The sequence below is a fragment of the Peromyscus maniculatus genome, chromosome 12 (assembly GCF_049852395.1).
Source record: "Peromyscus maniculatus bairdii isolate BWxNUB_F1_BW_parent chromosome 12, HU_Pman_BW_mat_3.1, whole genome shotgun sequence".
In the NCBI taxonomy this organism is placed as follows: domain Eukaryota; kingdom Metazoa; phylum Chordata; class Mammalia; order Rodentia; family Cricetidae; genus Peromyscus; species Peromyscus maniculatus.
This window is the reverse complement of record NC_134863.1, coordinates 22,364,503-22,379,418: the sequence shown is the minus strand read 5'-3', so window position 1 is coordinate 22,379,418 and position 14,916 is coordinate 22,364,503. Positions and strand designations below refer to the sequence as shown.

The 14,916-nt window shown below is 44.9% G+C and overlaps 1 protein-coding gene across 4 annotated transcripts in view; it reads left to right on the top strand.

Annotated features, from left to right (window-relative positions):
* The window catches only part of Acap2 (ArfGAP with coiled-coil, ankyrin repeat and PH domains 2), a 118,857-nt gene that overhangs the window by 52,515 nt on the left and 51,426 nt on the right, over positions 1 to 14,916 (top strand). For all 4 annotated transcript variants that reach the window (XM_006974485.4, XM_015993316.3, XM_006974484.4 and 1 more), the window contains exons 4-5: positions 686 to 739; positions 14,609 to 14,667. In XM_006974485.4, the coding sequence (XP_006974547.1) occupies positions 686 to 739; positions 14,609 to 14,667 (113 nt within the window). The remainder of the gene's footprint in view (positions 1 to 685; positions 740 to 14,608; positions 14,668 to 14,916) is intronic.

Genomic DNA, 14,916 nt, shown 5'->3' with positions numbered 1-14,916 from the left:
CCTACTGATGGTTCTAGTGAACTTGACCAGAGCAGGGCTGCCATTCCTTGGAGCCATGCTCCCCAATTCTGTTTTTTGAGGTAGTTGTATATTACAGTTTGATTTGTTGTGTGCATATGGAGCATCACTGCCCTAACCTTGCTTCACAGGATTCAGGTTTGCATTCAGATAGGCGAGCTGACGCAGCCAGTGGTCAGGAGCAGAGACCAGCAGTTGATAGTGTGGTGAGTGGAACATTAGTCTCCTCAGAACAGGACCGAGCTGTGCGCTTGGAGCTGTGGTTTCTGCCCGGCCTACGGTCCCGACTTAGCTTGTATTTCTCACTGTACTCTAGTGCTGCTGATGCTTCTTTCATGATGAAAACTAAATTGTGAAGAAACAGGTATTTTTGGATATTTGGATAGTTGCTTACAGGGGTGCACTATTGATGCTTTCAGACATGTTGTAGATGGGGCAGTACCAATTCTTTGATTTTTCTTGGCCTTAACATGTTCCCACAGGTAGACTTGTGGTAGACATGACCTCTGCAGACCATGTCAGTGAGCCATTGAGATTGTCCTTGGAAGTAAATGTTATTGTTTACAGGATAATTCAATTCTTCTGTCAGAAATGCCAAGAAATATTTTTATGACTAATTTTAGTAGCTCTTAAGTGACTTGATTTCCCTTTGGTTTCTTCCTTACAGACAAGTTTGACCAAGTTTTCTGACAGTCTTCAAGAAATGATAAATTTTCACACAGTAAGTATCATTACGTAGATGATGCCGTGACTGTGGGCACTCTTGAGTGGCAGTCTTTATGAGATGACTAATTTGATGACTTGATTGGGCTTTATACTGGGGTAGAAATAAAAACACTGTATGTGTCTGTGGTGGGGAGGACAGAGTGAATTCGCTTTCTTCATTTTCAATTCTAGTAATGTGAGTTTAGTGAGCATTGCTTGTATGAGCCATGGTTGTTTGCTGGAGCATGTGCAGTTTGCCAATGGCTATACCACTGGAGGAGAAAAATGATGCTCTCCCGTCATAAACTTCATCTCAGAAAAGAATACCCATTAAAGTTGTTATTTCTCCACTTTGAGTTCTCTGTAGTTTTTTTTTTTGGAGGGGGGTTGGGTTAATCTTATTGTGGCTGAAGTTATAGATCAGTGGGGTTTTTTTTTTTTTTTTAGTTGTAGCTAGCCATTTCAAAAATTGGCACATGCATCTCTCTGCCTTAAAAAAAAGATGTTTTATTTCTATTTGTATTTTATGTGAATGAGTGTTTTGCCTACATGTATGTGCATGCCTGGTACCTGCAGAGGTCAGAAGAAGGCATCAGACACCCTGGAACTGGAGCTACAGATGGTTGTGAACCACTGTGTGGGTGCTGGGGATCAAACTGAGTCCTTCGAGAGGCAGCCAGTGCTCTAACCACTGAGCCGTCTCATCGCCCCTGACCCCATCCTGACATAGTAGTCCAGTTCCATAATCTGATTTCTGCAGGCCTAGGAGGTAGTTTGGCTTTAGCGCCTCTCTGGTATCACGGAAGTAGTTGCTTGTTGTGGTGTGGTCTCCAGTGTGCTGTTGTGTGTAGTATACAGTGTGCTGTTGTGTGTGGTCTCCAGTGTGCTATTGTGTGTTGTCTCCAGTGTGTTCAGTGTGCTGTGGTCTCCAGTGTGCTGTTGTGTGTTGTCTCCAGTGTGCTGTTGTGTGTTGTCTCCAGTGTGCTGTTGTATGTGGTCTCCAGTGTGCTGTTGTGTGTTGTCTCCAGTGTGCTGTGGTCTCCAGTGTGCTATTGTGTGTTGTCTCCAGTGTGTTCAGTGTGCTGTGGTCTCCAGTGTGCTGTTGTGTGTTGTCTCCAGTGTGCTGTTGTGTGTGGTATACAGTGTGTTGTTGTGTGTGGTCTCCGTGTGCTGTTGTGTGTGGTATACAGTGTGCTGTTGTGTGTGGTATACAGTGTGTTGTTGTGTGTGGTCTCCAGTGTGCTGTTGTGTGTGGTCTCCAGTGTGCTGTTGTGTGTAGTATACAGTGTGCTGTTGTGTGTGGTCTCTCGTGTGCTGTTGTGTGTTGTCTCCAGTGTGCTGTTGTGTGTTGTTTCCAGTGTGCTGTTGTGTGTGGTCTCCAGTGTGCTGTTGTGTGTTGTCTCCAGTGTGCTGTTGTGTGTGGTCTCCAGTGTGCTGTTGTGTGTGGTCTCCAGTGTGCTGTTGTGTGTAGTATACAGTGTGCTGTTGTGTGTGGTCTCCAGTGTGCTGTTGTGTGTTGTCTCCAGTGTGCTGTTGTGTGTTGTCTCCAGTGTGCTGTTGTGTGTTGTCTCCAGTGTGCTGTTGTATGTGGTCTCCAGTGTGCTCGGTGTGCTGTGGTATCCAGTGTGCTGTTGTGTGTTGTCTCCAGTGTGCTGTTGTGTGTTGTCTCCAGTGTGCTGTTGTGTGTGGTCTCCAGTGTGCTGTTGTGTGTGGTCTCCAGTGTGCTGTTGTGTGTAGTATACAGTGTGCTGTTGTGTGTGGTCTCTAGTGTGCTGTTGTGTGTTGTCTCCAGTGTGCTGTTGTGTGTTGTCTCCAGTGTGCTGTTGTGTGTGGTCTCCAGTGTGCTGTTGTGTGTGGTCTCCAGTGTGCTGTTGTGTGTAGTATACAGTGTGCTGTTGTGTGTGGTCTCCAGTGTGCTGTTGTGTGTTGTCTCCAGTGTGCTGTTGTGTGTTGTCTCCAGTGTGCTGTTGTGTGTTGTCTCCAGTGTGCTGTTGTATGTGGTCTCCAGTGTGCTCGGTGTGCTGTGGTATCCAGTGTGCTGTTGTGTGTTGTCTCCAGTGTGCTGTTGTGTGTTGTCTCCAGTGTGCTGTTGTGTGTGGTCTCCAGTGTGCTGTTGTGTGTGGTCTCCAGTGTGCTGTTGTGTGTAGTATACAGTGTGCTGTTGTGTGTGGTCTCTAGTGTGCTGTTGTGTGTTGTCTCCAGTGTGCTGTTGTGTGTTGTTTCCAGTGTGCTGTTGTGTGTGGTCTCCAGTGTGCTGTTGTGTGTTGTATACAGTGTGCTGTTGTGTGTGGTCTCCAGTGTGCTGTTGTGTGTTGTCTCCAGTGTGCTGTTGTGTGTTGTCTCCAGTGTGCTGTTGTATGTGGTCTCCAGTGTGCTCGGTGTGCTGTGGTATCCAGTGTGCTGTTGTGTGTTGTCTCCAGTGTGCTGTTGTGTGTTGTATACAGTGTGCTGTTGTGTGTGGTCTCCAGTGTGCTGTTGTGTGTTGTATACAGTGTGCTGTTGTGTGTGGTCTCCAGTGTGCTGTTGTGTGTGGTCTCCAGTGTGCTGTTGTGTGTTGTATACAGTGTGCTGTTGTGTGTGGTCTCTAGTGTGCTGTTGTGTGTTGTCTCCAGTGTGCTGTTGTGTGTGGTCTCCAGTGTGCTCGGTGTGCTGTGGTCTCCCGTCTCACGGAAGAACGTTGTTTCTTGTCTTACGTTGCAGAAGCTTAGAGCATGCATATCTATATAGATGTATCTTTTCACCTGTATATCTTTTTGGTATGAAATAGTCACTTGGAGTTGAAGTTTTTGTCACCATTGATTTATTTAATATCTTTTTGAGACAAAAAGATTCAGGTTGAAGGAGATAATTTTGAACTACTGTATTCGTCTTCTGGGTATAATTAATGAAAAGTTGTTCAGTGTGGTGCAGATAGACCTGCTTAGCAGGTCGTATGAAATGAATTATGAAATGCAATAGTGCATGCCATACACCCAGAAGGTGGTAATAGTGTTTGTATGTATGTGCATACAATTCTATGTTGAGATGTTTTAAATAAATTATATTGAAATATAAAAAATTATTTAGTAAAGAAAACAAAATATTAGTTTACTTTAGTCAGTCAAGTGTTGTTTGCATGTATGATTAGAAAGTGGAATTTTCAAAGAAGATTTTGAGATATAAACTCTACTCCTCCTAAGAAGATTTAATATATGTATTTAGTTTCATTTGCTTATGTAACTTTTTCAATAACTGAAAACAAGAAAGAACAAGATTTTATGAGGGAATGCTTGGGTTAGCTCTCATCCCAAGCCAGGTGAAAATACCGAGAAGTAACAGCTGACGTAAAGATCCATTTCCTCCAATAGAATTAATTATCCAGCACGGGTAATGTTGCCGGGGAGTCAGCTGTGTGCGCTGCCACTGCTAGAGAAAGTGGGAGAAATAACAACAAGCGGTGGTCGTGAGCTGTGACTAAAGAAATTCAAAATGGAAACATGGAGGGATGAAGGAATATAGCTTTGCAAAGGAAAACTTCCTCTCTTAACTCTGTTAGCAGAGGAAGTCATAACAACATCAAAATAGAGCTCACAGCCGGAAACCCCAACTCTATCAAGTGGTTTTCAGCTCTTAAGGTTTTTACAAAACATAACCATCGATGTCTTGTGTGGCTGACAGTGTCTGAGGGCATTTGACCAGCACTCCCCATACTGGGCTCCCTAGAAATACACACTCTTGCTTCTGGGGTGGGATGGGAAGTGGCAGCTAGCTTCTGCTCTTGGTTCTGCTGTTGGCTTGTCTGTGGCTAGAGGAGTCGACATGTCTGGTATGAAGACTGGCTGGCATTGGCTCGGTGTCTACACCTCTTCTTTAAAAAAAAAAGATTTATTTATTCATTTTATGTATATGAGTGCTCTGTCTTCATGTAAATCAGAAGAAGGAATCTGATCTCATTATAGATGGTTGTGAGCCACAATGTGGTTGCTGGGAATTGAACTCAGGACCTCTGGAAGAGCAGCCAATGCTCTTAACCGCTGAGCCATCTCTCCAGCCTCCACCTCTTATTTCTTAAAACCAAGGTCTAGAAGTCACATTGCTTCCCCTTCTGCTGCAATCTTCTGATCAAAGCAAGATTCACAGTCAGGCCAAGTTCAAGATAAGAGAATAAAGTCTAACTCTTGGTTGTACAGTGACATGCTTCTGCAGGCATGGGCATGGGAGAATTGTTGGTAGCTTCTGTCTATAAAACTGTCTATCACAGTTTTAAACATCTAATGTGTGACATTTGTATGTATGTAGTAAATTGGTCTTCATTTATTGATTACATCTATATCAAAATTCTTTTTTTTTTTTTTTTTTGGTTTTTCAAGACAGGGTTTCTCTGTAACAAGCGCTGGCTGCTAGAGCTTGCTCTGTAGACCAGGCTGGCCTTGAACTCACAGAGATCTGCCTGCCTCCCAAGTGCTGGGATTAAAGGCGTGCGCCACCAGCAGCTGGAGCTAGCTTCTTGGGTAAGGATGAGAGTTCACGTCTCCTTCCCCCTTGTAGTGCTGGGACCCCATGTGGCTTGGACCTGTGCTGACCTTGTGCATGCTGCCACAGTCTCTGTGGGTTTATGTGTCCATCAGAGATCCTGATTCCTAAATAGTGGTCCCCGGCCCAGCCACATCAGTAGCACTAGCATCACCTGTGAACTTGTTGGTCCTTCAAAGCCTCGGCCCCAACTCTAGATCTGTGTCATCAGAGAAGCCAGCAGTCAGTTAGAAAGTCACTCTTGAAGCCCACTATGGCTCACAGGCCAAATCTAGTTCCTTGCTTTTATTTTTTTTTATTGATTTTTCAGGTCAAGTTTTATTGGAACACAGCTTTATTCATTTTTTTTTTGAGTTTTACATTTATGGCAGGGTTGAATAATTGTGATAGTCAGTGCATATCTCAGGATTAAAACACTCATGTAGAGCCCTTTATAGAGGAAGTGTGCCTTGTGAACCTGTGGCTTGTGAACCTCTTAATTTTTGTCTAATTCTGGGGCTCTGAAACCCATCAAAGAGGCTGCTTTCTGCATTAGTGGGCATCATCTAGTAATTTAGCTGCCTTGGTAAACTCTTGTCAGTGAAGTCAGGTATGAGCCAGGCTGCAAACCAGCCTAATTAAGGTCCGAATCTCTGGTAGTAAGGACTAGGAATCCAGAAGTGTGTGGCTGGTTTGTCTGTCTGTCTGTCTGTCTGTCTGTCTGTCTGTCTGTCTTTCTTTCTTTCCTGTTTTTCTGTAAAGCACCCCTGGTTGTTCTAATCTTCAGTTCAGTGTGGCCATAGAAACTGGCTACCTGGAGATTTTAGTAAATGTAGATTTTGGTCCTTTCTCTTCACCGTTCCCTATCATATCCTTCCCCCTTCTCTCCCCCTACCTTCCTCTTCCCTTTCCTTTTTCCTTTTCCCTTCCTTCCAGACAGGGTCTCAGATAGTCCAGGCTAGCTCAGTGCTCACTGTATATGGAGGCTGCCTTCCACTTGTGAGCTTTCTGATCCTGCCTTCTGCTCACTGCTGGCTTTTAGGTCCTGCTCCTACATGATGGGCAGTGATTCCATTTCTGAGAAGTCTGAGTTGGTGTTGCACTCTCAGCCAGGTCAGGCTGGCCTAGAACTCATGGCCTTTCTGTGTCAGCCTCTCAAATGCTGGAATTTCAGGTGTGTGCCGTCATGCCTAGCCCTCAAATGTTAACCATTTGATTGTAATGCATAACCCAGTAGAGAACCATTGCCTGAAGACAGAGGAAAGGTCTATAGACACAGCTTAGCATGGGCAGAAGATGTAGAAAAAATGAAACAAATACAAGTGTTTGTTACCTGCTGGAAATTGTAATAGTGAATTTTTGTTGTTAATCGAATGGATTTTGAGTCAGCTAGGAGATACTCTGCTGGGCAGTCTGTAAAGACATTTTAGATTTAGCCAAGGAAGGAAGGCACATCCGAGTGCGGGGCTCCTACCCCACGGGCTGAGTGAGGTTCTGGACTAAATAAAGAGACAAAAGCAGATGGCGCACTAGCATTCATCTTTCTCTGCTTTCTGACACAATTGCACCTCACACCCCTGCCACCAGGGGGAGCCACTCATTGCCATATCCTGCTTCCCACCACGAGCAGAGAATAAACCCTTCCTCCCCCAAGTCACCTTAGTCACAGTGATGAGAAGAGTCACTAAGACAGAAAACTAGAAGTGGGACTGGTAGCTGGAGGGTTTTCTGTGTCCCACCAGGTCCATAGTCCCTCAGACCCAAGTAAACACACAGAGGCTTATATTAATTAAAACTGCTCAGCCGTTAGCTCAGGCTTACTACTGACTAGCGCTTACACTTAAACTCAGCCCATGTCTGTTAATCTATAGGTCACCACGTGTTCCATGGCTTTGCCTGTGTGCTGTTACATGCTGCTCCCTGGACAGAGGGCTGGTGTCTCCTGACTTAGCCTTCCTCTTCCCAGAATTCTCCTTGTCTGCTTATCCTGCCTATACTTCCTGCCTGGCTACTGGCCAATCAGCTTTTTATTAAACCAGTGTACAAAAGCATTATTCCACAGCAGGGACTGTTGCAGTGAGGAACCTGATCATGTGATCGGTAGGCTTTAGGACTGGTTTGCAGGAGGGATAGGGGAACACTTAGAACTTGAGGCTAGAGAAGCCACACAAAGCAGAACGTACTGGACCATTGAGAATACTGATCTCAGTGTGGACATTAAAGGCCGTCATAAGATTTCAGAGGGAATCAAGGACTCTTGGGGATTGAGCTAGAAGCCATTCCTATTGTATTCTGGAAAGCCACCTGATTGTCCTGTGCCCATGTCCCGAGACCGAGAGTGAGACCGACTTAAAGAGCAGTGGCCTGACGGGGTTGGAGGAGGACATTTCAAGACAGCGCAGCATCCAGGCTGGGTCATGGCTCCCACTCACTAGTTCACGTTGACGGTGAGATGGAAAGGTATGAAAAACGTGGAGTTTGCTGAGAAGTGTAGCAGATTTAAAGTCCTGGATGAGCAGAGTGTGGAGAAAGCCCTGTGATTGTTACAGAGATTGGCGCAGTTAAGGGGTGTCCTGACACTTTGTACTGGGACAGTAGGTGAAGACCCCACCATTAAAGGCTCCACACAGCCTGTGGAAAGGAGAAAGACAGCTGAGAGCACCCTCGAAGGGCTTCCCTGCTTGAAAACCACCTTCAAGGGAAGTGTCTTGTTTCCCTAAGCTCGGCCACCAAGGTAGCAGAGGTCCAGCTGTGGCAGAGGGTCAGACCACATCTTGAGCTGGAAGCAGAGCTTGCCAGCATTGCCCACACGGTGCTGATTTTGTTGGCACATAAAATCCAAGAATATGGGGTCATAGAGTCTTATGAGGTTCCAGAAAAGCGCTGAGGCAAGGTTGGGTTCCGTGCAAGGAGGTCCTTTCATGGGTGAAATCTAAATTAAAGTGGAGCCCCAGGATGTTGGGGATGCCAGGATCTTGGTACATCAGTAGGAAAGAGTTGCAGGGACCAAGTGGAGCCTACCCAAGAGAACTGGGGGAGCAGGGCTGCCCAAGGCCACTAGACCCCCAAAGATGCCAAGAGCCCTTAATATTGTACATGTAGCTGCAGGATTTTATGTTTCCCCAACTGGATTTTGGTCTGATTTTTCCTTGCTAGGTCCCTATTTCTCCATTTTAGAGCGAGAATACTTTGTCTCATTACATATTGGAAGTAGTTAACTTGTTTATTCATTTTATAATGTCTCAGAGTTAAGACATGCGTTGAGTCCTACGAGAGAAAGTAGGCTTTTGAATAGTGAGTGTTGGAACTGGGAAGTCTGAGGGGACTTGGGAAGTTAGATGAATGCAATTTGTACTGAGATGGCCATGAGCCTTAGGAAGCTGGGGTGGAATGTTTTGGTTAAAAGTGACATGTTTGGTTGTCAAGTCACTCCTCATGATCAGCGTGACCAGATCTAGCGTCATGTTGGAGGGACTCCTTTGGGCATGTCTGTAAGAGTGGTTTAACCAAGGATTGAAGATCCGCCTTGAATGTAGGTGGCCCCATCCCTTGCCCTGGGGTCCAGGAGTAACACAAACGGAAGAGGAGAAACAGAGCTGAGCACCACACTTCAGTCTTTTTCTGCTCCCTGACTGGAGACACAGTGTAACAAACTGTCTCGTGTTCCTGCTGTCACGGCTGTGTCTTAGGACCTTGCCTTTCCTGCTGTGGTGGAGAGGAAATAAATTCTTCTCTCTTTCAGTTGGTTTTATCAGTTATTTCCTCACAACAGTAACAGTACCACAGAACAAGGAACATAACCACTGAGGATCGCAGAAAGAGTCTTCTTGGTTTATTTTAGCTCTTTTCATTACAGGCCTAGTGGGGTCTCACAAAAGATTCGGTGACCCTACAGGGTCAAGAGCCACTACCCTGACGCTTCCTATCGATTCTGCAAAGGACAATAGTGACTTTGTAGTCATCAGGCAGGAGTGGTGTGGTCCCCGGACAATACAAATAAAAAAGACTTTCGAACACTTCGTCTCAGAGTCGGTGATTCCTGTGTGAGTGGCGGGAACGGGAAGCAGGCCTCACGCTGCCTCTGTGGATTTGTAGCCTGTTTCTCTTCTCCTGAAGACTCTCTGAAGTGACTTGGCTACCGTCTGTATGTGCTTCTCAGCGTTCATCTTTTCTTGAGCACAGCAGAGAGAATGTTGTTCTAGCAGGGCCCAGGCACGAATGTGAAATAGCTTGAGCGTGAGCACTGATTTTCAAGTCCTGTATTAGTTTCTGTAGTTTAATGAGATACCGTGACATTTTGTTGGTTATTTGTTGTACACGGTTACTCACAACAATAGTGTGAAATTTCTAGAAATGGAAGTGAGCCTTAGCTTTCTCTTGGTGACTCTTGTAAGTTTAGCATCTGCAAAGAAATGTCTACCTTAGCAAGGTGTAGATTAGTGACCAGGAATTGAGATGAGACTCCAGTTGACTAATTGAGGTGGTTCTTTTGTTTTTCAAGACAGGATTTCTCTGTGTAGTTTTGGTGCCTGTCCTGGAACTCGCTTTGTAGACCAGGCTGGCCTCGAACTCACAGAGATCCACCTGACTCTGCCTCCTGAGTGCTGGGATAAAAGGCGTGCGCCACCACCGCCTGGCTTTCAAGGCGGTTCTGTACACAGCTCAGCGCCAGCAAAGTTCGTCGTTAGGTATGTCTTGACATCAGCAAATAGGAAACAGCTTTGATTCGGTTGCCCATGCATTAGCAGCCTGGTCCTCACTGTAAAGGATGAAATACAGATGTGTAGGCCAGCCAGGTGTGATGGCATATGCCTGTATACCAGCACGTGATGGTGCATGTCTGTGAGGGGAGGCTGAGTCAGGAAGACTGTGTGCTTGAAGGCAGCCTGGGCAACAGACAGAATGGATTTCCAGTCACCCCAAATTACACAGTGAGGTCTTGTTTCAGAAAGATGCAAACAAGTGAGATTAATGAGTTTCTTAAAATACTTTTCCTCCTATTCAAACACATATAAATTTTTATTTTGGGAATGCAGTGTTTTGGAGGATATGGATGATATGTTATAATTTCGAAGTACGTTTTTCCCCTTTGGAATGCCTTTTACAGCTTTGCTGTGGAATAGTATACACATTGCATCATTATAAATTCTGGTAAGCTTTGACACATTTTGTGCCCCCGAGTTTCCTTTTGCTTGTCTGTAATTCCTTCTCTCTTCGTCCAGGCTCCTCATTCCTGGTCAGTCACCGATCTGTAGTCTGTCATAATTGACTAATTTGTTTTCTGCTGTTCTAGTAACTTTCTTAGTTATTTTGAGACTCAGTCATACTGTGTGTGTAATAGTTGGTTTCTTGTTTTTGCTCAGTAACATTGCGTCATGTGAGTAAATCACCATTTGTATACCGACTCATTTCATGACGATGTTATCTACTGCTGTATTGCATGCAATTAACCTCAAACTTAGAGCTTTAGATAACAAACCTCTATTCCTTCATAGTTTTCTGAGTTAGGAGTTTGGGAGAGGTTCACCTGGGTGCCTCTGGCTCAGTGTCTTTCAGGAGACGCTGGCCAAGTATTGGGGCTGCGACCTTAGTCATTTGAAGTTCTCACATGGACTGGTGGGTCCAATGCTAAGGTGTTTTAATCATAAACTTTTTAACCAGAGGCTCCAGTTTTTCACCAAGGACCTTCTTTTCAGGGCTGCAGGAGTGTCCTTATGACATGGAGTCTGTTATTCTCCAAATGGGACTCAAGAACAAGGGCAAAGGAAACATGAGTACCTTTTATTACCTAGTCCCGTATTGCGCTTCTTTCATTACTGTTTGGAAGAAGCAAGAGACAGACATCTTGCACTAAAGGAGAGAAGAACTAGGGTCCGCTTTTGAAGCAAGGATCACCAGTGAATTTGTGGATATTCCAGGTGAACTAGTGTGCCCTTTAAACATAGCTAGCTGGGTGGCCCAGAGGGGTAGTGTTACAATCCAGTTGGAGGCCAGCCTGGCCATCAGATCTATCTCAGGAAAGAAAAAAAATGTGCCCCATGTGGTAGCACACACCTCTAATCCCAGCTCTTGGGAGCCAGTGTTGGAGGCCAACCTGGAATATATAATGAGTTCCAGGACAGCCAGAGCTGCATAGTGATCCTGTCTCGAAAGAAAAAAAAAAAATCTTAAAAAAAATTGTGATCTTATTTCAAGTGTATCACAATGGGCCATTGTATCACTTTTTAGTTTGGGCTATTACGTATACAATTGCTTGTTACATACCTATCTACCTACCTAAACACATACATATGTGTATATCTATGTCTGTAGATAAACATACATTGTGTGTACGTAAATGTCTAGGGATGGCTGAATGGAGGAAAGGAAAAGGAACATGGCTGCTCCTAGGTATGGTGGAGGAGTAGGGTCAGCATAGATCCGTCAGAGCATAGCCAGAGGCAGGGGCGTCAGAGGGTCCAGAGGGGTTGTGACTCTGAGCCAGGGGAGGAGAGGGGGAAGGGGAAGGGAGAGGAGAGACGGAACCCAGGTGCAGCAGCCAGGGGGCACAAGAGGAGTAGATAAAAAGGACCAGCTGACCAGATGGTGGATTATGTGCGGAAGGGCAGCCAGGGCTGGGCTGGAGAAGTTTAGGGTAGGGGGCGGGGTGTGCCAGCCAGGAGGGTCCTGTCACAGGTAGAGACTGAGGGATGCAGAGAGAACCTGGAGGCCAGCTCTGCTTTGATACGTGAAATAGGCACCTTGGCCATTTGTCCCAGCTTTGAAAGCTGACAATGATGTTTCTAGGATGGCGTTATGTGACTTTTTACTACATGCGAAGGAATTGGGTGCTAAGAGAGAAAAAACACAGAAAAGTAATTTCATTTATGAACGTTCATTTTACATATTAAAATTTCTTTTACATATTACATTCACAAAAGCAAGCAAAGCCTTCAAACTTTGGAGGCAGTTTTCCAGAGTTGGTTGCACCTGTCTCCCGCCGCAGCGTGAGAGCCGCAATGGTGTCACGCACCCCTCTGTCAGTGTGTTTATTCTGTTGGATTGCTGGGTATTGCTTCTTGGCCGTCTGCCTAAGATCAGGTATAAATGTGGTGGTTTCAAGTTGCTTTTCCTTAATTTCTTTTTGCTGAAAAGTCCTCTTTTGTACTTTAAAGAAATCTCCTGTGCTTTGCCATTTTTAAATTTACATGTATGAAAACTGATGTCCTGTGGCATCTGGCTTTAGAGGGTTTGACAGTGTGTATGTTTGTGTCTGGGCACTGCAGTCTGTCACACATACACCCCAGCACACCCTTACGTTGCCCTTCCTCACTTCCTGTTAACGTCCATTTCTTTTCCCTTCTCTACTAGGACTTGCTGCTTTCTGTTCCTACAGCTTTGCGTTTTCCTAAATGCCGTCTAAGTTGCAGCTTGTGAGGGGTTGTGATAGGACTTACTTACCTAGCCAGGTGCACTGAGATTCATCTGTTTGTATGCATTTCAAGATGGCCCCTGTATGACTGTCTTGACGTCTTTCCATTTCATGGTGAAGGGCATTTAAGGTGTTCCCGTTTTCGGCAGTTGTGAGTGCAGCTGCTGTAGAAATTTACCGTAGCTGTTGATGTGAGCCTATGTCTTTCCCTTGGGTAGATGGGAAGGAGAGGGACTGCTCGGCGCCATCCAGGCCCAGCTTGACCTTGCAGGATATGGAGGTTTTAATTACAGATTTTTTTTCCCTAAGTCTGCTAATTATTGATTACTGTTTAGTGAGCTTTGGTAGATTCTGTGTTTCAGAAAAAAAAAAAAAGTGCCCCTTTTTCTATTGTGTTACTAGGTTTATAAATGGTCCCCAACCACACACATTATCTTCTTAGTGTCTTCCTGTGCTGAGTCCATACCCTGTCTCCTAAAATCCAAAACTTGTGCCTTTTTATTTCCCTTCTCATTGCTTTGGCTGTGAGATGTGTTCGTACAAGTATTCACCCTTCAGAGCAGAGGAGAAACAGAGATGTAGTGAGCCTACCAGAGCATAGTGGACGAGGCCTCTGTCTAAGAGACCACAGTGGGCTGTTGAACGCATCTCTGGAGCGGCCACCTTGCAGTGTCCATCATACGGTCCCTTCCCTGTGAAGGAGGGCAGTCCCGATCGGCTGCTGTCTCATTCCCAGCAGAGCCTGGGTTTACAGGGCAGCAGCTCCTACTTGGATCTTGTAATTGACTGCATCCAGTCACTCTGACATCCCACCTGCGGTTACACATGCTTTCTCTTTAGGGATGCTTTCTTGAGCAGTCTTGTGGAAATTCCCGCCCCCCCCCCCCCAGTGGGGGCCCCGGTTCCCTTTCTGTTTTCTTGACGTGGCCTTTGCTGTGCACTTAGTTTCATAGTCACAGCCTTGCGTTGGATTCATTGATTGTTCTTTGTCAGTTTTCTTTTTAGCTCCATTTTGATTTCTGTTGTTTTCTTTCTTTTGCTCACATTGAGCTTTATAAGATACAGGTGAAAAAAAAAAACCACATTTGTGGAAGGAAATTGGGCAGACATAGCAAAATTTTAGATTAGAATGATTCACAAGATTTTTTTTGTTGCTGTTTGTGTATTATTTTCCCCCCTGTTCATCTCACTCCGTTTCAAGCTCTGAGATTGAAGTAATTCTGAAAATTATGAAAGTACTTGGAATTTCTTTTTCTTTTCCCCCCATTATTGGCTTTCTTTTCTTTTTCTAACTTTATTTTATGTGCATTGGTGTGAAGGTGTCAGATTCCCTGCAACTGGAGTTACAGACAGTTGTGAGCTGCCATGTGGGTGCTGAGGATTGAACCCGGGTCTTCCTCTGGAAGAACAGCTAGTGCTCTTAACTGCTGAATACTAGTCCCCAGTACTTGGAATTTCTATAGTGAGACCTACCAGTGTTAGGTACAGGGCATCATAACACTGGACAGAATAACTGCGCTGAGACCGAGATTTTGTCTTCTAGTCACAGCTGTCACCGACCCACAAGCCTGTGTAATGCTCACTGGAATTCATACTTCCATTGTCTGTGTTCCCAAGTCTTCCCCAGTGAAGAGCTCGGGTGTCACCAGAGCTCAGCCTGGTTTCGGCTGGGGTGGAGAAAGAGAAATTGTCGTACTGTTGGGTTGTCTTCCAAATTTGAAGTAGAATTAAGGAAACTGTTTTATTTTGGTTTGTTTTTCCCACTAAATTTCTTTTCTGTAGTGAAGAGAAGCAAGTTTTGTTGTTGTTGTTGTTGTTGTTTTGAGACTGGTAGAATCTGGCTTAAAATTAGTTTCAATTTCTTCCATCACTTTCTTTCATAGTCTTCACTAAGGAATAAGGTGTTACTGGAAGTGGTAAGGAGCTTTGATGTTTATGTTTCTGGTTCCTTTCTAATATTGAATGCTATATTTTATCTTCTAGATCCTGTTCGACCAAACGCAGAGATCAATTAAGGCACAGCTTCAGAACTTCGTTAAAGAGTAAGTCAGCTATGGTTCAGAGGGCAGCCAATGCTTGCTGGGGGTGGGTGGGGGTGGTGGTCTGGGGCATGGCTAACGATGCTAAAAGAGAAGGAGATTTTAGGTCGCAAATTTCTGAAGAGACTGGCTTGTTTGCTTTGGGAGACGTGCTTCATTTCTTTTGAGTTTGTGAGGGAATCAGATTCACTTTCCATGTATATTTAAATAGCTCTTCTGGTTAGAGTCCAGAAAGTTTTCTAAACATAGATA